Source organism: Marmota monax, unplaced genomic scaffold (genome assembly GCF_021218885.2).
Source record: "Marmota monax isolate L192 unplaced genomic scaffold, Marmota_monax_Labrador192_F-V1.1 WCK01_AAM20220418_F8-fsc00030, whole genome shotgun sequence".
NCBI lineage: Eukaryota > Metazoa > Chordata > Mammalia > Rodentia > Sciuridae > Marmota > Marmota monax.
Genome location: NW_026691988.1, coordinates 15,137,412 through 15,158,635, shown reverse-complemented (window position 1 = coordinate 15,158,635; position 21,224 = coordinate 15,137,412). Strand labels below are relative to the sequence as shown.

General features: G+C 38.8%; 1 protein-coding gene across 7 annotated transcripts in view; it reads right to left on the bottom strand.

Moving 5' to 3' along the window:
• Utrn (utrophin) overlaps window positions 1-21,224 on the bottom strand; it is a 513,444-nt gene that overhangs the window by 373,510 nt on the left and 118,710 nt on the right. For all 7 annotated transcript variants that reach the window (XM_046450838.2, XM_046450847.2, XM_046450858.2 and 4 more), the window contains 9 exons: window positions 13,802-13,894; window positions 12,656-12,733; window positions 12,204-12,296; window positions 10,477-10,649; window positions 7,781-7,896; window positions 6,948-7,108; window positions 1,992-2,195; window positions 860-1,041; window positions 41-191 (listed from right to left, as the gene is read on the bottom strand). In XM_046450838.2, coding sequence (XP_046306794.1) covers window positions 41-191; window positions 860-1,041; window positions 1,992-2,195; window positions 6,948-7,108; window positions 7,781-7,896; window positions 10,477-10,649; window positions 12,204-12,296; window positions 12,656-12,733; window positions 13,802-13,894 — 1,251 coding nt within the window. The remainder of the gene's footprint in view (window positions 1-40; window positions 192-859; window positions 1,042-1,991; window positions 2,196-6,947; window positions 7,109-7,780; window positions 7,897-10,476; window positions 10,650-12,203; window positions 12,297-12,655; window positions 12,734-13,801; window positions 13,895-21,224) is intronic.

Genomic DNA, 21,224 nt, shown 5'->3' with positions numbered 1-21,224 from the left:
CATATTTGATGAAGTAAAAAGAAACAGGAAACAGATTTACTTTATGTTCTTCAAGCAACTTCTGCAGGGACTGTACATCATCGTCCAGGGGGCGGGTTTCCATCTTCTGAATGCGTTCTTCCGTGAGGGTGAGCCAGGCCGAGAGCAGCTGCAGCTGCTTCTTCTGCAATTCCATCAGCACGTCATGCAGCCTGGCCAGGGGACACAGCATCATTCCCACCAGCTCTTTCCCTTGCAAAGGGACATACCCACTCCAGGCACCAAGAGATGGAGCACAGGAACACACCCACATAAAGCCACTAATACAGTGTTTGGTCTTTAAATACAGAAACCCAGAGGGAAAAAAAAGTTTTATTTTCTGCCTAAATGGAGCCAAAGAATGTAAATAACATCATCTTCTATTCATATCAGAATTATTGTTTCTTCCATCAGGAATTCCTGCTTGTTAAATAGGTGAAAATGGTAATAGAATGCAATACACAATATATGTAATAAAATGGACTATGGGAAAAGATTGCTTTATAAATAAATGTTACAATGTGGACCAGTACATCCATATATACCACATAGTCCTGTCACCACACCCAGTTAATGGTTTGCCAATTTAAGTACCATGCCAATAGATAACTCTCCACTTGGAATGTGTCTTCCCAACTTTTACCTTGGGGATGAGCTAACTTATCAAAAAGGACACAAAGATCATTTAAGCCCCAGCAATATAACACGGAGGAGAGTCAAGATGTCATGAAGCTGGTTCTGTGCTGATCTTGATTTTGCACAGAAAGGCAGACTACCTCCTGAGCTCAACTGTACAATGCGGTCTGTGGAATACAGTGCTCACCTGCTGAGGCATACTTACCGGGACTGTCTCTCCATGCTCTCCACCCGGAGAGCCTCCCACCGCGCATTCAGTAGGGTCATTTGTTCCTGAATCTCGAACTCCTCTTCATCTGACAGGGTGCCTTGTGTGATCAGCTGGTTTCCTGCCTGCAGGACACTCCCCACGCTGCTCTGGTGTGCGGTCAGCTCCATCATAAAAGCCTAGACAGGCATACCATGAAGATCTGTGAGCTGCTTACTACAAAATATAAATAGCTAGCGCAGCCTAAATATTGATGCAGCAGAAAAAGGTAGCCTAGTAGAGCACATGTAAAGTAGATTTTGGTGCAATGTTTTAAGGTCTGAAAATAAAAAGCATCTGGCATAAGTCAAAGAAAAATTGATCAAGGAAAACTGTTATTTCTGACAATACCTGGTTTTCTTTAAGTACATGCTAATTTTCCTACCAAGGATTGTGGAAGTAGGAATAAGTGTCAAAAAGTTGGGCATGGTGGTGCATGCCTATAATCCCAGGTAGCTGGGAGGCTGAGGAAGGAAGATCACAAGTTCAAAGCCAAAATGGGCAACTTTGCAAGAACTGTCTCAAAATAAAAATAAAAAGGGCTGGAGATATAGCTCAGAGTACATGGGTGCAATCCCCAGTATTGCAAAATAAATAAGCAAATAAATAAAACACCACACTCCTACAAGAGGAGAGGCTTACCACTTCTATCCTTTTGAATCCAAAAGAGTAAATAAGATCTGTCAATTAAAATACCTACACCAAAAAAGTGCTTCACCAGAAAGAAATCTCCACATGGTCACAATCACTTCACTGCAATATATCATATCCTCAAAATAGCAAGGAACTCTCATTACATAAACTATATAGGAACACTGGGTAAAACTGTACATTTGCTTAATCCTATAACAAATAAAAATAATCACTTCAATCACTTCCTGGGAACACTCAAAACCTAAAAATTTGGTATAACAAGTCATCGTATTGATTTTTAACCCAAGCAATACACTTCAGAAATGAGCAGAACTATGCACTGATTTCCATCAGAGCAGAATTTAGCAAACCACAAACCCAGTATCAGGGTGGAGCCCTGGATTTTAGCACAACCCCCAAGGTAGACAGATACAGCTCATGAACTACAAATATTTACTTCGTGGGTGGCAAACTGGTCTTTGACTTCTTCCACATCATCAGAAATGTCATCCTGCTCCTGAAAGGTGTCCTCTGCAGAAAGCAACCAGGTCAGTACTTCTTCCAGTGCTATCTGATAGCTGTCCAGATCCATGTCCACTTCAGTGACAGTGCTGGGGGTGTCAGCTCGGGGACTCTGATGTTCTTGTTCTGCTGCTGTACTCTATGAAAACAAAGCCAAGAAAAAACTCACAGTTGTCAGGAGGGTTCAACATGCACTGGTGAACCCAAGGCAGGCACCACTGAGTCTCAGGTATTAATTAATTCTCAGGAGTTGGGGTAGCAATTCCAAAAATTCATCATAAAGCATTTATTTAGTGTATTAGAACAGCAAAATGTACAACAGCAGCACACACTCATGAGTTCTAGACTCCAGGCCATTCTAATATAGTTGGGGAGAGAGAAATAACCCACAAGAATCACTTCTGAACAAAAATAAATGGCTCTCAGCAAAGTTATAAATGTTGCAGTCCCAACAGTGTTGCTATTTGAGTTTACCAAAGGCTGAAACAACTGGGAAAGTTTCATAGAAGAGCTGAACCATACTGAACCTTGAACAACGAATATAATTTACAGAAAAAGAGCCATTGGAACTCTGTTTTGACCCCTGGTTATAATGCTTTTACTGAATTAAATTTTAACACTGCATCTCAGACACTGAAAGACAGTCATATACACAGGCTGTGGTACTGATTGTACTGATTGGTTTGGGGTTTTGTTTTTTGAGGCCATGGCCCTTTTGCTACCTCAATTTTTTTGGTTTTGGGGTTTTTTTGTTTGTTTTTTGTTGTTGTTTTGTTTTTGTTTTTTAGGGCTCATAAAATCAATTTCTCTTAAGCTCTAAGAAACTGCGTTTTTCTTTCTGTATTTCAGTATCTTATCACCAAACCCACTTGTCTCTTTGTTCTTTTGTTCCTGTTCAGAGCAAAAGTTCTTTAAAATTTATGCAGACTATCTCCACGGCATTGACGTTTATCCACTGTTTTAAAACAGAATATTTCATGTGTACACAAATGAACAGAGAACAATAAGACATGCTCTTATACTTAACAGAGGGATTTCACTAACATTCCCTTTCACTTGCTAAATATACCCCCAGACTGCAAATGAAAAGTTAAAAGATCCACTTTTCTACCATCATCTTCACAGTGACAAAATAATCAACCAGCCTACTAGAATATTTCTATAATAACCGCTAGCACAACATACATAAACCAGAAGGGCTCCAAGGAAACCCGAAGTGCTGATCACCCATGGTTCTTACTTAAACTTTAGTAGCTCTCTAGCTGTCCAGCTGAACCCCACCTTTTGCAGAGTAACAGCCCAGTGACCTCCTCCTGGCTCAACAGCAGCTGCCAACCAATGAGTAATTAATCTTCTCAAAATTCAGTCCTGGGCCTTTTTTCCTCCTTTTTGTACACTCTGGCTTGAATAACTGCATCTATTTTGATAGAATTTGAAAAACTATTTATGTCTTATGCACACATTTCACATTCACATTTCTGGCCTCAAATTCCTATACCCAACTACCCTAACACCTTCATTTCATGTTTCATGGGCATATCAAAACATGTCCATGGTTAACTGTCCCCTTTTTGTTCATTTTCCCAAAATGTATTCCTTCTCAGGCTCTATGCATCTAAATACTCCAGCTAAACTCGAAAGCCAGCTTGGCTTCTTTCTTTCATCTTCCATATCTAATATGGAAGCAGATCCCATCTGCAAAAATTATCTCAACTCCATCCAGACCATTCCATCTCCATAACTACCTATGTCTCTCCGCAGGGCTAAGACAGCGTGCTCCCATTTGACACTTAGACTCCTACCTCCACAAGCCACTCCTCACACAGCAGAAGGTCTTTAGAAAATGCATCACATCCGAAAGACTCCCTGCAAAAAGTCTTTCACTACTTTCTCAGTGCTCCTAAAATACAGTTTAAAATTCTTAACAGAGTTTACAAAAATTACTGTGATAGCAAGAAATAGAGAAAAGGAGAATACAGTTGGATTTTGGTAAGTTAATCAGAGAAGATTGCTCTCTAAAGGTTCCACTTAGACTATGGAGAAGTGGCCAGCTTGCCAGGGGATAGTGGGTGGAGGGGTGTTTTGCACATGGCAAACTGCTGGGGAAGAAGAGCGAAGGTCCACTAGAAATACAGTGTGAAGAGAGGCCGCATCAGACAAACCACACGGGAAAAAAGGTCTTTAGTCTTTCTTTAACAAAAAGAAGGAAAACTCACAGAAGACATCTTGGAGGAAGAATTAAAAACAAAAAACAGTAAACTGAATATCAGAGTTAACAGACCAGCCAGGGAGGCGGGGAATGGACCAGTAAGCTCTGAGCTGAACGAGGAAGGGGTGGATGGTGCCAAAGATAGGAAAAGAGAAATGAGTGAAGCTCTAGACCTAAAATCCTGAACCCACAGAGCTGAAATAACTCTAAGGATCATGTGGACCAAATCTCTATACTATAATAAGGCTATAGAAGAACTGGGAAAGTTAGTGACCAGCCAGAAGCCACATGGATAGGAACCAGCATCTATGAGATGGAAGGTGTATCTACACACATGCGTCCAAAAGGTATCAGTTAAAACACATGAGGAGACGTTCAACAGGCAGACAGCTGGGAAGAAGCACAGAAATCATTTGCTGATCACCTACTACGACACAGCACGTGTGTGTAGAAAGGCCAGAGCTGGGAGAACAGCGACCATTAGCACATGCTGGAGAGTAGCAGAAGGCAAGCTATGTCAAAGAGCAGAGGATTAAAACTTCACCACACTTCATTTTTTCTTGCCACTCAACATCTGACACTAATGAAAGCATATAAATAAGGAGTTTCGTGTTAATACACCAGCTTGTCAGCAAACAGTAAATGGTTAGTGCAGTCCTCATAGTGCCAACCCCAACCCTAAATACACGTAATTATTTTACATACACATCATAAAGGCAAAGACAGTCCCCTTCCCTTTTAAGACAGAATGGCACCAAGTGCGATTACACCTGTAATCCCAGCAGTTTGGGAGGCAGAGGCAGGAGGATTGCAAGTGCAAAGCCAGCCTCAGCAAAAGCGAAGCCCTAAGCAATTTAGTGTGACCCTGTCTCTAAATAAAATATTTAAAAGGGCTGGGGATGTGGGCTCATTAAGATCCTCTAGGTTCAATCACCAGTAACAAAAAACAAACAAAAAGAATGGCGTGAATTATAAGAATTAAAATATCCTCTTAAAGAAAAAGAAGAAGAAGAAGAAGAAGAACCCTGGTCCAATAAAGAGATAATTGGAAAACCAAGAGGCAAATCCAGATTATCAGAGTCACCTCAAAAGGTACATTATTAACAATCCACAAGAGACAAACACAGGATCTGGGGATGTGGCTCAAGTGGTAGTGCGCTCGCCTGGCATGCGTGTGGCCCGGGTTCAATCCTCAGCACTACATACAAACAAAGATGTTGTGTCCGCCAATAACTAAAAAATAAATATTAAAAATTCTCTCTCTCCTCTCTCTTTAAAAAAAAAAAAGAGAGAGAGACAAACACAGCCAGTCATAAGATGTTAAGGGCTTTTCCTCGCATCCACATCTCTTCTCTTTTCCCCAATCAGTTTTTTTCTGTTTCTAAAAACCATGCTAGTTTGAAATAGAGAAAAAGATAAAGTATTAGTACACACTATCCAAATAAAATGTAAAATAATAAGTAAGTTTTCTGAACCGTGGAAGTTGGGGCAGGGGCAGGAGATGCTAGGTCATCTCATAATTACCATCCTAACATGGAAATTCAGTTAGCATTTTTTAAAAAGGAAGTTGTAGAATACAAATGGCAAAACAAATTGAGAGGAAAAATTATAATAATGATAGTTTGTGCTTGTCAAATGCTTAGTAATATCATTTTAGACACTATCGTTACATTGTCAAGCAGCTAGTTTCAAACACATCCATTGAGAGGTTAAATAACTGACCCAAAGCAAGTAGCAAGAGAATGAAATTTATACACCAGAGCCCAAACTTTCTGCCTCTCCACAATGAATTTCTTATAATTGTGAAACCCATGTGTATCTTTTCTGTTGCTTAGTTGCTAAAATGTTTGACCAAGTGACTTCCAAGATCTGATCCAACTCTGGAGAGCCTCTCATTTTATAAATTCAGATGAGTTAGTCTAAAACAAAAAGATAGAGCTGGAGTTGAGGCTCAGCAGTAGAGCGACCGCCTAGCAAGTGAGAGGCCCTGGGTTCGATCCCCAGCACCACATAAAAATAAATAAATAAAATAAAGGTATTAGGTCCAACTACAACTAAAAAATAAATATTTAAAAAAATAAAATATGAATTGATTTAAGGCAAGATAATGAAGGAAGAAACATATTCATTATTTTATTTATGTCTCCTGGGGGAAAACTCATTTACATTCTGATGAATAAAACTATTGTTAAGCCCTTTCATGAAAAACTTGACAAGTAGCTTATTGTAGATTACTCTCCTAAGGGAAAATAAACTTATATTTTAATAGGCGTTGTGAGACTATAATCAGAGAAATAATTAAGGGGGGGGTCAGAAAATTAGTAATTGAAAAAGTACTAGGGTTGACATGAGTAAAACCATCCTAGCACAAGACAAAGGTGATAAAAGATGGTGACCAGACACAGGAAAGCAGAGGATCTTAAACAGGACACACTCAGCACTGTCAACAAGCCCAGATCCTAACTCCAGCCTCCCTGCGTGAAATAAGACCCGCTCCTTCTTAATAAAGTTGGGTAAGTTGTGGTTTTCCACGGCATGATGTGACAGCCCGTTTACTGAAACCCTGAACTGAGAAACCAAGATGTTCTCAGTCAAGAAAACACCCTCTGAGATGTCATTATCTGGTACCTGTGAGGAAACAAATGGGACAAGTCCAACACTTTAACAAAAAGGTTCTGGTACCTGTAACTGAATTTCTTCCTCTTCACATTCTTTCTTGTATTTCCTTGGGAGCGTCTCAACCTCTCGGATGGCATCGATTGTGACTTGCTGAGGTAGCACCTCAAACAAAGATGTTAAATACATAATTATGGATTTCTTGTCAGGAAGCTGAACAGCAACATCTAAAAGTGGAAGAAAAAAAGAACCAGCCGAAATTAGATGTCCAAAATACGTGAGCTGCTCAATACTAGGCATAAAATAACTATCCCTAGTACCCATAAACAATACTTAATCTATAATCTTCGCAATACCATGTCTCAGTAAATTGTGGTTTTGTTACAATATATGAGACAAAGGCAAAGAAGATTACTTATTTTTTATTTGGTATGCCATTCCTTAAAAATCTTCTCTACAATCTTTCTCAGAATGCACAAAGGTAACTTACTACATGTTATCACTTAAAATAATGATATAGACGTCTTTCAGACTATGAAGGTAAGTTTAAAATTCAACCCTACAACATTTATAACTAAAAATCTACTTTCATAAACTACTGAATTGCTAATTTAGTAAATATATCTTTCTAAAACTTATAATCTTCTAAAACTTAAAATCTTAGTTGACATAATAGATTAGCTATTATCCGATGAAATACTTTCTGCCTAAACAATTTCACAAATTGCTAAGTACAAAAGTACTAATAATTCATCTGCAATAAGTGGCTTATAGCTATACTTCAAAAAAAAAAGATTCTTCAATTCTCATAAATCAGCCTAAAGAGGAAAAAATATTGCTTTTCAAGGATTCAATATTATAAAGCAAAATCAAGGTTCAAAGTAAATACTGAACAATACCTTCAGGATCTAACAGCTTTTCAATTCCCAAATAAGTCTGAGCCTTGCTGAAGGCATGTTCCAGTCTCTCAGTTGGAGACATTTTGACAACTCTATCCCAGCTGAACAGATCCGGCCTGAAATCACCATGCAAATAAAATTCAATGAAGATAAACTATTGTGGAAATAAAATAGGCATTGTTACAATCTAATTATGTTTCAGTTTTAGATTTTAGATTTTTTTAAGTTGTGAGGTGTTTTTTTAAGAATTAAATATTTTATATCCCAATGGTTTATCAAATAGAAAATATTTGAAAGTAAATTACAAATATAAAAATAACAGATAACACATTCTAAGGCTTTTGTATTAAGTATGCCAGTTAAGATTTCTGGGTAAGGGCTGTGGTTATAGCTCAGTAGGAGCGCACTTGCCCAGCATGTGTGAGGCATTAGGTTTGATCCTCGGCACCACATAAAAATAAAACAAAGATATGTCCATCTAAAACTAAAAAAATTTTTTTAAAAAATGGTTTCTGGGGTAACCACTAAGAGATTCAATTATATAGTATTTCACAAATAGTTAAAGAAAAAAAAAGAGGTTGGGGAAACCTATCAATATTTTAAAAAGTAAACAAAAAAGAAAAGGTAAAAAAATTAAAAAGTCCAAACTGAGTGACAACAATGAACTTAAATGTATCAGTTACCACAAAGTTACTGGACAAAAAAAATCTTCAATTAAAAGTCCAAGATCAGCCAAATAGAAAATCCAGCTCTAATCAGTTCACATGGCATTTCTAAACCAAAGGCCCTGAGAGGCTTGCCCTCCACTGCCCCTTCTAGATTGTTAGCATTTCATTGCTATCTTGATTTTCCTTTAATCTCACAACTTGGACACTACTGTCACATTGACATACCCCAAAAGTGATCATTTTCTCTGTGTTCTTAAATCTTTGACCCACATGCCTTCTGGGACTTGATCCCCCACCCTCCTCTCCCCAAGCTCCTCCCTGACTTCTGTCCCTACTCCCACCACTCAGCCCCCAACAGACCCTGGCCTCCCACAGACCAGGTGCCTCCTACCCTCTTGCTTAATGTGTTGCTCTTCAGTATGTTTAAGATTTCTAGGTACAACTTATATTCCCATTTTTAAAAGTCTGTCTCCCTTCCTCTGTTGGAACGTCAACTCCAAGTGGACTAGGATTTTTGCCCATTTGGTTCTCTGCTTGACACCTGTGTCTGGCACACAGCAGGCACTCCTCATGTACTTGCTGAATCAATTAATAGATGGGAAAAGTAATGACTAAATGCAATACTTTTTCCTGATAAAAGCTCTAAGCCAGCAAGGATCAGAGAACAGCCTCCTTAAGCTGAATCAGGAGGAGTGGAAGAATATAAGAATATGGAGGAGGAAGGCTTTAACTTCATTAAAAAAAAAAAAAAAAAAAAAAAAGACAGTGTAGCAAAAAAAAGCTACAGCAGACCCCATTCTTATGGTACAACATGAAAAGCAATGCCTTTGTTACCAGGAACAAAACATTCTGCTCACTATCACTGAATCAATACTGCACTAAAGTACAAGGCACCAGGAGAAACAGAAAAAAAAAAAAAGAGAAGAAAACAATCCTAATTCAAGGACATTCTAACCACCACCACCACCACCACCAGCCTCCACCCACCCATCCCACCCCACCCAAAACAGAAAAACAGGGGAAAAAAATCTCCCACAGGCCATAGAGACAAACTTACTAAAATTCAGAAGAATTTAATAAGTTTCCAGATATAAAATGTAAAAAAGTCTATTACATTTTTATATACCAGCCAAGAACATTGCAGAAAAATGAAAGGACAAAATGAATAATTTACAATAGCAATAAAACATAACAAATTTTGCCTTTGGCATTTAAATCCTTGATCCATGCAGAATTTATTGGGGGGGGGGGGGTTTATGGGGAGATAAGAACCCAATGCATTTATTTACTTATGGATTACCAACTGTCCCATACCATCTATTAATGTGCACTATCAGTTCAATTTATTATCAGTTTTTCCTAAGTAATGGAGCAATTTTTCCTAAGTAATGGAGCTCTTTATTTGGTTAGGATGAATCATATGGCCACCATTTTTATACATCAAAAACAGTCAAGTATTGGCAATTTCATATGATTCTATCTATTATGTTACTTTATTTACTTATAGCACTGCATAATCTTAAATAATACAGCTTCATAGTTTTGGTTCTTTGGGGGACTAGATTCCAGCCTGGTTCTTCTCCAGTGTACTCTGGATTACTCTGGGACCTTTGTACTTTTGTAGACAAATTAGAATCTTTTTACAAGTTTCATGAGAAAAATTATGTGGTTATTTTTAACTGGGATTACATTGAATACATAGTTTTACTTTTGCTATAAGAATAGAAATGAACACAATTCTTTGTGTGTATTACTGAAGGCTGAATGAGTGGGATCGAACTATGTGAATTATCTTACATTTTTTAAGTTATAAATATGTAGGAGAAATCATGGACATTGCACTGTGGCATTTGGAGACGCCATGGGTAGTTTTCTTCCATGATAGCTCTTTTCTTCATGTTCTGGCTGAGCAAGTGCAATGAACAGATCAGAGATTGTGGGGAAGGAGCTTTGGAGCAAAGGACAAAGAAGGGCCAGAGAGGACCTGCAAGTGTGGAAAGCCCTCTTCTAAGCTGAGAGATGTCTTACTTGTGTCGGTGGAGCACAGCATTGAAGGCAAGTCCGTCAGTCCAGCTAGTGGTGAAGTTGAGGACGTTGACTTGGCTATAGGGCCTGGTGGTCTGCCGCACCCAGCTCAGTAGGATCTTCTCACTGTTCGTCTGCTGCAGGTCTGACATGATGTCCTTCATGACATCTTTTACCTATTTAAGAGAGACCACACCTGCCTGTAACTTCACGGTCACGTCAATCAAGTCCCTGACGAAGAGTATGACTCTAAGTTACCATTATGGATCTGGTGATTGGCATTTATCTTATTTCAAATTTTTTCCTTCAAACAATGGAAAAAGAACTACAACTGGGATTATTTGTGGGTACTAGGATTTGCAAATGCTACTTACCTTAATTTTATGCATTATTGTACTTTCTACATCTAAAACCCTACTTGTACTGTTTGGTTACAATGAGCATTACTGTCATAGCAACATAAAAGTCACATTTTACACTCTTCACTTGCAAAGGTCTTTTCATACGAAGAAAACCCAATATTTATTTTCTATTAAAAAATGAGAAAAGAACTTTTTTTTTTAAACGAAGAACCTTTGACTGACTACAAAAATCAAAGAATGATAACAATGACAGTTTTATTCCAGAATGAACATTTTATACTATTATCCTAAAGTAGTATATGTGCTTTAAGAAATGTTGTGGAAACACCAAAAGGACCCAAGAGCAAACTTAAGGGGCTCACACTAGCCATATCTCGGACAACTTAAGCATCAAAATGATTAATAGCAGTAAAAGATTATAAATCTATGTAAATTCCATGATATATCTGCTGATACACAAAAGAACACATGGAGAGAAGGGAAGATGGATGGATGGATAAATTACTATATTATAATGTAATAATTATACATATTGATACTATACATTTTTGATATTATACATTTTTATATTGCTATATTAATATTATATTATGGCTATGTAAAAGAGTTCCTGGGTTTTAGGAGGATGCCACATTTTTAGAAATACACACAGAAGTATTTAGACAGAGAGAAAGAGCAAAAGAAATAATGGAAACTGTTGCCATTTGGGGAATGTGAATGAGGGTATTTGCAAATATCTTAAATGATTCTTGCAACTCTTCTGTAAGCTTTGTTAATTTCTTTCATTCAATATAAGAAAAATAGATACTCCCTTTTCTTATTCCAGAAAAACAGAGCAGCTTGTCAGCTTCTTCCATTCTAAATTGTTATGAGTCCAACTGTGTCCTCTCAAATTCCCCATGTTGAAGTCCTAACCCCCAGTAGCTCAGAACGGGGCCTTACTTGGAAATAAGGTCATTGGATATGTAATCAGTTAAGGTAGGGTGGTCATTCTGGGGCAGGGTGGGCCTTAAATACAATATGGCTGTGTCCTTAACTAAATCAGGAAACATGAACACAGACACACAGGGAAGGTGTCCTGTGAAGCTTGGAGCTATGTTGCCACAAGCCAACAAAGACCAAAGATCACCAACTGTCACCAGAAGCTGGGGGACAAGTAAGAAGAAGAGTCTCCCTCAACACCCTCAGAAGAACCCAATCCTACAGACACTTTGAACTTATACTCCCAGACTGCAGAATTGCAAGACAATGAATTTCTGTTGCTCCAACCTAGCAGATTAGTACTTTGTCAATGCACCCCTAGGAAACAAATACACAAAAACACATTTTCAAAATTTTCTATTCAAAAGTGACTGGAAATTTCTCCACCTGCCAGTGCAAAATGATGCTCCAAAGTAGTCCCAAAGTCAGTTTGTGATTTCCATCTACAATGTCAGTTCCTCCTATATTCACTAATTCCACCTGTCAAGACGGAAAAAAAAAAAATACCTTTTACAACAATTTTTTCAGAGAAATCCAGATTTTCAATGTAATACATTTGCACAACAATATAAATGAGAGATAAAAGAAATCTCATATTAGAGAATTAGGCAAACCTACTTCTCAAAAGTATATTATTTATATGATAGATCAATAAAGCCACCAGAAAGAGCCCATGATTGTTCCTTCACTCATAGAAAAGATCCAATACTTTCAATTAAAAAAAAAAAAAAGACATTTCTAAGAATCAGTTGACACCAATGCATAGCACACGAAGCTGGTTTCACAATAAATAATGCAGATGGCAGAACCAAACCCTAGAAGTCACTTTACAAGCTTACATTGTTCTGATGTAAAACCTGCAGCACTCTGTTGACGTTATTTAAGGCATGTACCCTCGTGGAACCCCGTTCCTTTGGCTGGAAAATAAAATACAAAAAGCAAGTAAGACCCAGTATCCCTCCATATGCCTGACCAACAAAGACTCAAATGTATGTGAAACAGCAGCTCAGCAAGCTGTGTCCCGCATCCTTGGGGCCCCAAAGCCTGGGCCACCACCCTAGACACTAGAGTTTATGTGATGCAAATTCCCCAACTAACAATATCTTAAAATACTGATTCGCTAACTTGTCTGCACATTGGAATGTCCTAGGAAGCTTCAAAAATTACTAATGGTTGTGCCACCCCCTCCCTCAAAGACTGTGACTTAATGATTCTGGAATGTGGTGTGGGTTTGGAACCTGTAAAAGGTAATTCTAACAGGCAGACACAATTGGGAACCCATGCTATAGAACAAAGCTCCCTTTATCTAAATGGATCTGGACGTATAAAGATACAGGAGAAGGGGGTCCCCTCTGTTCTGCACAGGTGTGAATGAACCACAAAGCAAAGGGGATTCCAAGCACTAGCCTGTGTTTCCTGGCACTAGTTCGAGGTCCACCTGGAAGGCAGAACTTCCCCACCTGGGGTCAGGTAACCTGAGCAGCTTCCTTCCACCTCAATGGCCAGGGAATCTTATCTGGGAGAAGGATTTGCCTCTCCACCAGATGCTTAGCTACCACCTGGAGGAACTGAGAGTGCCACATCCATGCTTTGGCAAGAAAAGAATTCATCTTTGCAGGAGCACATCCCTCTATACCTTTACAGTAATTCTGCCTCTGGTGTAAAAATTTATAACAACAAAAAAAAGAAGTTTATACCCACAAAATACATTCTCTTCAAGAGTGTTATCTCCATGAGAAAACACAGAACCTTACACATAAAGTAATAGAGTTAAATTTGATAAAGAAGCAAACACAAAGTTGATACTGAAATCCTGGAAAGAAATAGATGCCTAAATGCTGCCTAAATGCTGCTCTATCAAAGCACAGCTTTTTAAAATGTTCTTCTGCAGCCTTTACATTTTAAATACCCACAATAGGTCTCCAAGAGTCAGTAATGACCAAAGACAATCTGTTAGTCTCATTCTCAGAGATGACTCCTCTCACCAGTGATGTTCCTGTGAGTCCTTCTAGAAGATCCAATAACTTCCTTCCATCTTTGAGGTCAGTGAACATATCATTGATGGGTGGTTTTCCACTCTGTAATAAAGAAAAGATAAAATATGAGTCGTTTCCACAAGAAATGGCTCATACAGGGCTGACACACAAATGAGTGGTTTCATTTTTTCCCCCAATAAAAAGTTTGGGATACTCTGCAGACTATTCAAGTTTGACTTGTATAGAAAAAACATGTATAAAAACAGAATTTTAAAATTCCATAATGAACCTTTTAAGCTGAAAGATACAAATTGCATAATTTCTTAGAACAGGATCAACTAAAGCTGTGGTTAGGCTGTTACTATGTCTCACCTATGGTCCATGCTCTGGAAAAAAGAATGATAATAAGTAGCATTAAATATGTCAGCAAGTAACTGAACAGACACTTCACAGAAGAAGAAATACAATCAATCAATAAATATATGAAAAAATGTTCAATATTTTTAGCAATTAGAGAAATGCAAATCAATACTACTCTAAGATTTCATCTCACCCCAGTCAGAATGGCAATTACCAAGAATACAAACAACAATAAATGTTGGAGAGAATGTAGGGGAAAAGGTACATTCATACATTGTTGGTGGGAATGAGGATTTGTGAAACCATTATGGAAAAACGTATGGAAAGTCCTCAGAAAACTTGGAATGGAACCACCATTTGACCCAGCTATCCCACTCCTTGGTCTATACCCAAAGGACTTAAAAACAGCATACTACAGGGACACAGCCACATCAATGTTTATAACAGCTCAATTCTCAATAGCTAAACTATAGAACCAACCTAGGTGCCCTTCAACAGATGAATGGATAAAAAGAATGTAATATATATATCTCACACACACACACACACACACATATATGAATTACTCAACCTTAAAGAAGAATGAAATTATGACATTTGCTGGTAACAAATGGAACTGAAGAATATCATGCTAAGTGAAATTAGCCAATCCCCAAAACCAAAGGTCAAATGTTTTCTCTGATATGCGGATGCTAATTCACCATGGGGAAGGGGCTAGGGAAGAACAAAGTTACTTTAGATAGAGAGTAGTGAAGGGAAGGGAGAGGGTATGGAGGTAGGAAGGACAGTAGAATGAATCAGAAATTATTACCCTATGTATGTAAATAACTATACGACCAGTGGGATTCTACATAATGCGTTAACGAGAAGAATGAGAAATTACACTCCATTATATACAATGGATCAAAGTGCATTCTACTGTCATGTATAACTAATTAAAACAAATTTTTAAAATTTTTTTAAAATGTCAGCAAGCACCCAGCATGTGGTACAGAGCCACCTAGAACCTGGGCATCCTGACTCTGTCATTGCTCTTCACATTCATCAGGTGACATCTTTCCATCTTCATTATGGAAACAGGTCTTTTGTCATCAATTTCAGCTCTTAGGTGCCAAGTCTGTATTTTTGGTCATTAATTTTTTACTGATAAAGGCATTTTGGGGTCTGTGTCTAAGTCCAGTATTGGGGCTGAGAAAGCTTATAGAATCCCTGAACTCTTGTCCCTGGCTGATAAGTAACATCAGCTCCCACTGATTAACATGCTCCAGTATCTGAGGCCAGAAAATCCCACTCCAGTCACTATAGCTTGGCAGACGTGTGCCTTCCTGTAACCGGACAAGTTGTTCACAACTGGGTCGTGACCACGCAGAAAGTCAGGAAGCCTCAACGTGAGGAACACTTCCTTACCTACTTGGTGCCCTTGGCTCAGCTACTCAACCTCCTTTAAACCACAAATTACTATAGAGATCAAATAATATAATACCATGTGAAAATGTCCTGAAAACTATAAAGTGTGGTGGAATGAAGGTGGTATTATTATCTCACAGCAAATAATTCTCTTCATATATGAAATCGCCACAGAAATTAATAATCCTACTTCCTGCCAGTAATCAAGATATTTCATAACCAATAATCATATCTTCTTCATTTCTCACTTTAATATATATATATATATATATATATATATATATATATATATCAGTTCTATGAGCTTGAGATGCAAGAGTGGAGCATTCTAAAATTTCCTAAAACTTTGTATGACCCGTTTCTGCTCCCCTTCCAATTCCTTATTTATTTGTATTTAATTAGTAGTAGTAGTAGTAATAGCTGTAGTACTGGGGACTGAACCCAGGGGAGTTTTACCACTGAGCTACATCCCCAGCTTTTCTTTTTCATTTTTCATTTTGAGATAGTGTCTTGCTAAGTTTCTGAGGCTGGACATGAACTCATGATCCTCCTGCCTTAGCTTTCTGAGTACCTAGGATTACTGGCGCCACACCTGGCTCCTTACCTATTTTTAAATAATAATAATATTTGGTCAACTAATGATTTTCAACATGTGCCTTTCCCCGAGCTCCTATACTTTACAAGAGGGAAAGTATGGCTACATTTTTACCACAGAATCTGTAAAGAATAAACTGTCACTCGGGTGTATCTAAAACAAAGCTGATTTTCTACTCTAAGCTGCCACTGTGGTGGGCAGTGATGGTGTCTGGCACACACAGGATGTCACATTCCAGAGGCGGTGCTTCAGAAAGCAAAGCACAGGGAAATTTTTGAAACAAAGAAGCCTTTCTACCTGCTCTCAGTAAAATCAAAGGGCAGGCGTGGACCTCATCTTCCACCTGTCCATGGCACAATTCAGCAAGTTAGCCGTCAAAGAGCTAAGTTTCCTTTCAAGTCTTAGACACAACAGAAAGATAAGAATACAGGTAAAGTGCACAGGAGAGAAGAATGTGGTTATCTGGTCTTAGGACCTTAGGAAATACTATGGCCAGGTTAGGTAAGGAATACCCAGGCAGCAATTAACCCTCTCCAATCCACACCCCATTTTCAAAAAAAAAAAAAAATGAACAAAATAATATAAAACAGCATAGTATAAAAAAAGTAAATGCAAATATTTATCCATATTATAACTAATTATGGATGTCCATCAATGAACATATCTGTACACAAGAAGCCTTTGACTCATTGTGGAACTTTAGGCAAATTACGTGGCCCTTCTGCATCTATTCGTTTATCTGTTAAAAACTAGGATAACAGTTGTCTAATCAATGGTCAATATTATCATTTATACCACAAGTATAACTTAAGCAATTTTTACTATTATGAAGGGCCATAAAACTTCAATAAGTACTGAAAGGACTTTTAAAAAAATAAGCATTTCTTCATCCTAGATACAAATATAAAACCAGGCCCTGAACATGGGAACATGTTACTATCAATTCATAGACAAAGATCTTCCAACCCCTGAATTCATGAATATGATGGTCTGCAGGCACATATCCTTTTCAAAACCAATTCACATTACCACACAACAGCACACCTGTGCTCTAGGCACCAACCATGGGCCAGGTGTAATACAGCTGCAAACCAACATGGTTCTTCTAAAAGATCAACAGGTATGACAGAGTAGGACTTCTAAGAGGTGGCATTAATTTTTCTAAATGGGATGATTTTTTTGGTCCAGTTCATTGATTTGCTTACTGAGAAATAAGTTTAAGAAAGGCTACTTGAGGAACAATCTGTTGAAACAAAGATTAGGAAGACACAATCCAGGTAGAAGTGAATCATTCATACAAGGGCAACCAAAGCCCTTTCTTCTTTAAGCACACACATACATGCACACCCATACAGTGAATAACAAGAGCTCCATTTCCTCTGTTTCTAAATTTCAAATAAACATTTGATGGTAATCCATAAGAAATGTCTTGTGCAAGTGTCCCCTTCTCCCTGCACTCCCCAAACAAAAGCGAGGATGTTATTGCTATACACTGCTACCCAGTTCCCAAAGAAGGACACCCGCAGGATGGTAGATGAGGGGAGACTGAATGTGCTGAGAGCCACAGCATCTCGATTATTCGTGCCCAGCCAGACTGCAGCAGAATGTGTGAACCTCCCCACTGAATAGGGTGCAGAAAGGTGCCTGGGCTCATTCAGGGATCACATTGGAAACTGTGGTTCAGAACTTATACTTAGGGCTGGGGATATAGCTCAGTTGGTAGAGTGCTTGCCTCACATGCACAAGGCCCTGAGTTCAATCCCCAGCACCACACACACACACAAAAAAAAAAAAAAAAAAAAAAATTCACTTAAAACATACAGTCACACTTACCATGCACAAATACAAATACCACAAAATATGACATATTCCTGACAATTACAACTTAGCAATGGGCATGGAAGAATGGAAAGGACCAGCCTATGACAAAGGTCAAGTGCCATCAACAGCCCTGAGACTGACACCTGAATAAGCATGATAATTCAGTGTCTGTGCTCTACACAGGGATCAAAAATGCTCCTTTGTAAAGCACAAGAGAGCACATAATTCAGGCTCAGCTGGTCAGGTGGCCCCTGTCAAACTGCTCGACCCTGTGGTGGCGATGTGAAAGCTGCTGCAGGCAATATATCAACAAATGAACCAAAGGGAATAACTACTATGTTTCACAAACACTAAAATTTGAACTTCATATAATTTCCCTATGTCTTTGCAATGACCTAAAAATGTAAAGACTGTTCTTAACTGATGGGCCATACAAGAGAAGAGTGAAATGCTCACAGACAATAACAGCCAGTACTCTCTGTATATCAGATATGTTCTAAAAGATTTACAGAGATATAGATATATTTTACATGTATTATTTCTTTATAGTAGTGCTTGAAGGTAAATACCATCAGTATCCCCAATTTATAGGTGAGGAAAAATGAGACATAAAAGGACATAACAAGTGAGGCAGGCACGGTGGCGCACACCTGTAATCCCAGGAGCTCAGGAAGCTGAGGCAGGGGGATGGCGAGTTCACAGCCAGACTCAGCAACTTAGGTCCTAAGCAACTTAGTGAGGCCTTGTCTCTAAATAAAAATTTTAAAAGAGCCAGGAAGGTGGCTCAGTGGTTAAGCACCCCCAGATTTAATCCCCAGTCCTCCTGCCCCCCCCCCAAAAAAAAAGACATAGCAGGTGAGAAGCAGAACCAGAAGTGAGAGGCAGAACCAGGATCTGATACCATAAAATCTGGTTCCAAATCTACATTCTCAACATCCATGCTATATTCCCACTGAAATAATGAGGGCATACAACTGTGACATACAGAGGAGGAAATATTTAATCACTGGGGTTGGGGTGGATATATTTGACAACTTCTCAAAGAGGGCAACAAGACATATATTGCATGACATGAATCCAAAGAAAGTTGTTTTGCTCTTTGTTTTGTTCTCAATACACCACTTTAAAGCATGTTTGGTGCTAAGGTTCTAAACATGGGATCTACTCTAGGAGAAAGTCTAGAAATGTCAGAAGTCATCTTCTAATAAAAATAAAAATGGATTCATCCTAACAGTTAACCTCTCATTAAGATTTTTTACTCTTTGTACAGAATTATTTGCAGAGATTTCTCTGACAGAAAGAATACAGTTTAATAATTCAATAGGAAAAATATTTAGTGAATGCCTCCTTTGTGTTTGGCCCTTTAGAAGTGCCAAGTTCAAGTCTCTGTCCTCATTCACAACACAGGGTTTCCATAGTTTTCCAATAAACACAAAGTAGTACAAATGAACTTGTACCTGGAGGAAAGATAAGGTTTGGGTTGCATTTAGCTTTAAAAAAAAAAAAAAAAATTCAAGGTTACACGATACCAGGCCAGATGACAATGGCTACCATCCTGGCGTGTCAGTCTTGGCTGCCCACAACTGTCATACCGCTGTGCCCAGTTCTTTGCACTCCACTAACAGAAGTTCTAACACCAATTTGACAAGAGGGGACCAGATTAATACTGTTAGAGTGTCAGAGCAAAGAAGCAAACTGTCATTGCAATGCAAAGGGAGAAGGGAGGGGATCTGTCACCCACTGAGTGACAGGAATCCAATGCTCCCCAATCACACCTGGAGAATCAGCAGCCCTGAAGGCTGAAGGTGGCAGCGAGTGCCCAGATCCAACCATGCGTGCTCCCGTGGGAACCCAGGTTCACTGTTGGCAGAACTTCCAGTTTTTTCAAAAGAAGTTTATATGTCAACTCTCCTGGTACTATATTTATAATTTCCTAGAACATCACACCAGACAAATGAATCTTGTCTCCAGGCACACCAGGTCACAGGGCAACTGAGAAGCAATCATTGCATAAGGGCAGAACCACATATATAGGAAAGATAGCAGGAGTCAAGAGTGGGACCCTTGAGGAGCTGGTGGACTCTGTGGATGGGACACACACACACACACACACACACACCAGACAACACTATCAATCACAAGCCCCTTCCCACTACCACAGCTCAGTCTTCATATTTGCTCAGATCAACATCAACAGCATCATTCCGAGCTCCTTCCCTTGCACTCAGTTCCCCTCTAACCCATCCCCATCCCTGTCCTCCTACCTCCAAAAATACATACAGGCATGGCCCTTCCCATCATCATACTGCTTCAACTTCACTCCACACCACCATTCTCTTTTTTTTTTAAATTTTTTTATTGTTGGTTGTTCAAAATATTACATAGTTCTTGATATATCATATTTCACACTTTGATTCAAGTGGGTTATGAACTCCCATTTTTACCCCGTATACAAATTGCAGAATCACATCAGTTACACATCCATTGATTTACATATTGCCATACTAGTGTCTGTTGTGTTCTGCTGCCTTTCCTATCCTCTACTATCCCCCCTCCCCTCCCCTCCCCTCTTCTCTCTCTACCCCCTCTACTGTCATTCATTTCTCCCCCTTGTATTATTTTCCCCTTTCCCCTCACTTCCTCTTGTATGAAATTTTGTATAACCCTGAGGGTCTCCTTCCATTTCCATGCAATTTCCCTTCTCTCTCCATTTCCCTCTCACCTCTCATCCCAGTTTAATGTTAATCTTCTCCTCATGCTCTTCGTCCCTACTCTGTTCTTAGTTACTCTCCTTATATCAAAGAAGACATTTGGCATTTGTTTTTTAGGGACTGGCTAGCTTCACTTAGCATAATCTGCTCTAATGCCATCCATTTCCCTGCAAATTCTATGATTTTGTCATTTTTTAATGCAGAGTAATACTCCATTGTGTATAAATGCCACATTTTTTTTTATCCATTCGTCTATTGAAGGGCATCTAGGTTGGTTCCACAGTCTTGCTATTGTGAATTGTGCTGCTATGAACATCGATGTAGCAGTGTCCCTGTAGCATGCTCTTTTTAGGTCTTTAGGGAATAGACCTAGAAGGGGAATAGCTGCACACCACCATTCTCTCCTGCCTGAACTCCAGCACAACCTAAGTGATCTCTTTGTTTTCATTTAAGAGCTGGAGTGATTCTACTTTCAAGGTGCAGAACACATCATATCATCTCTGTACTTTAACCTAATGGAGTACTGTTATGGGAAAAT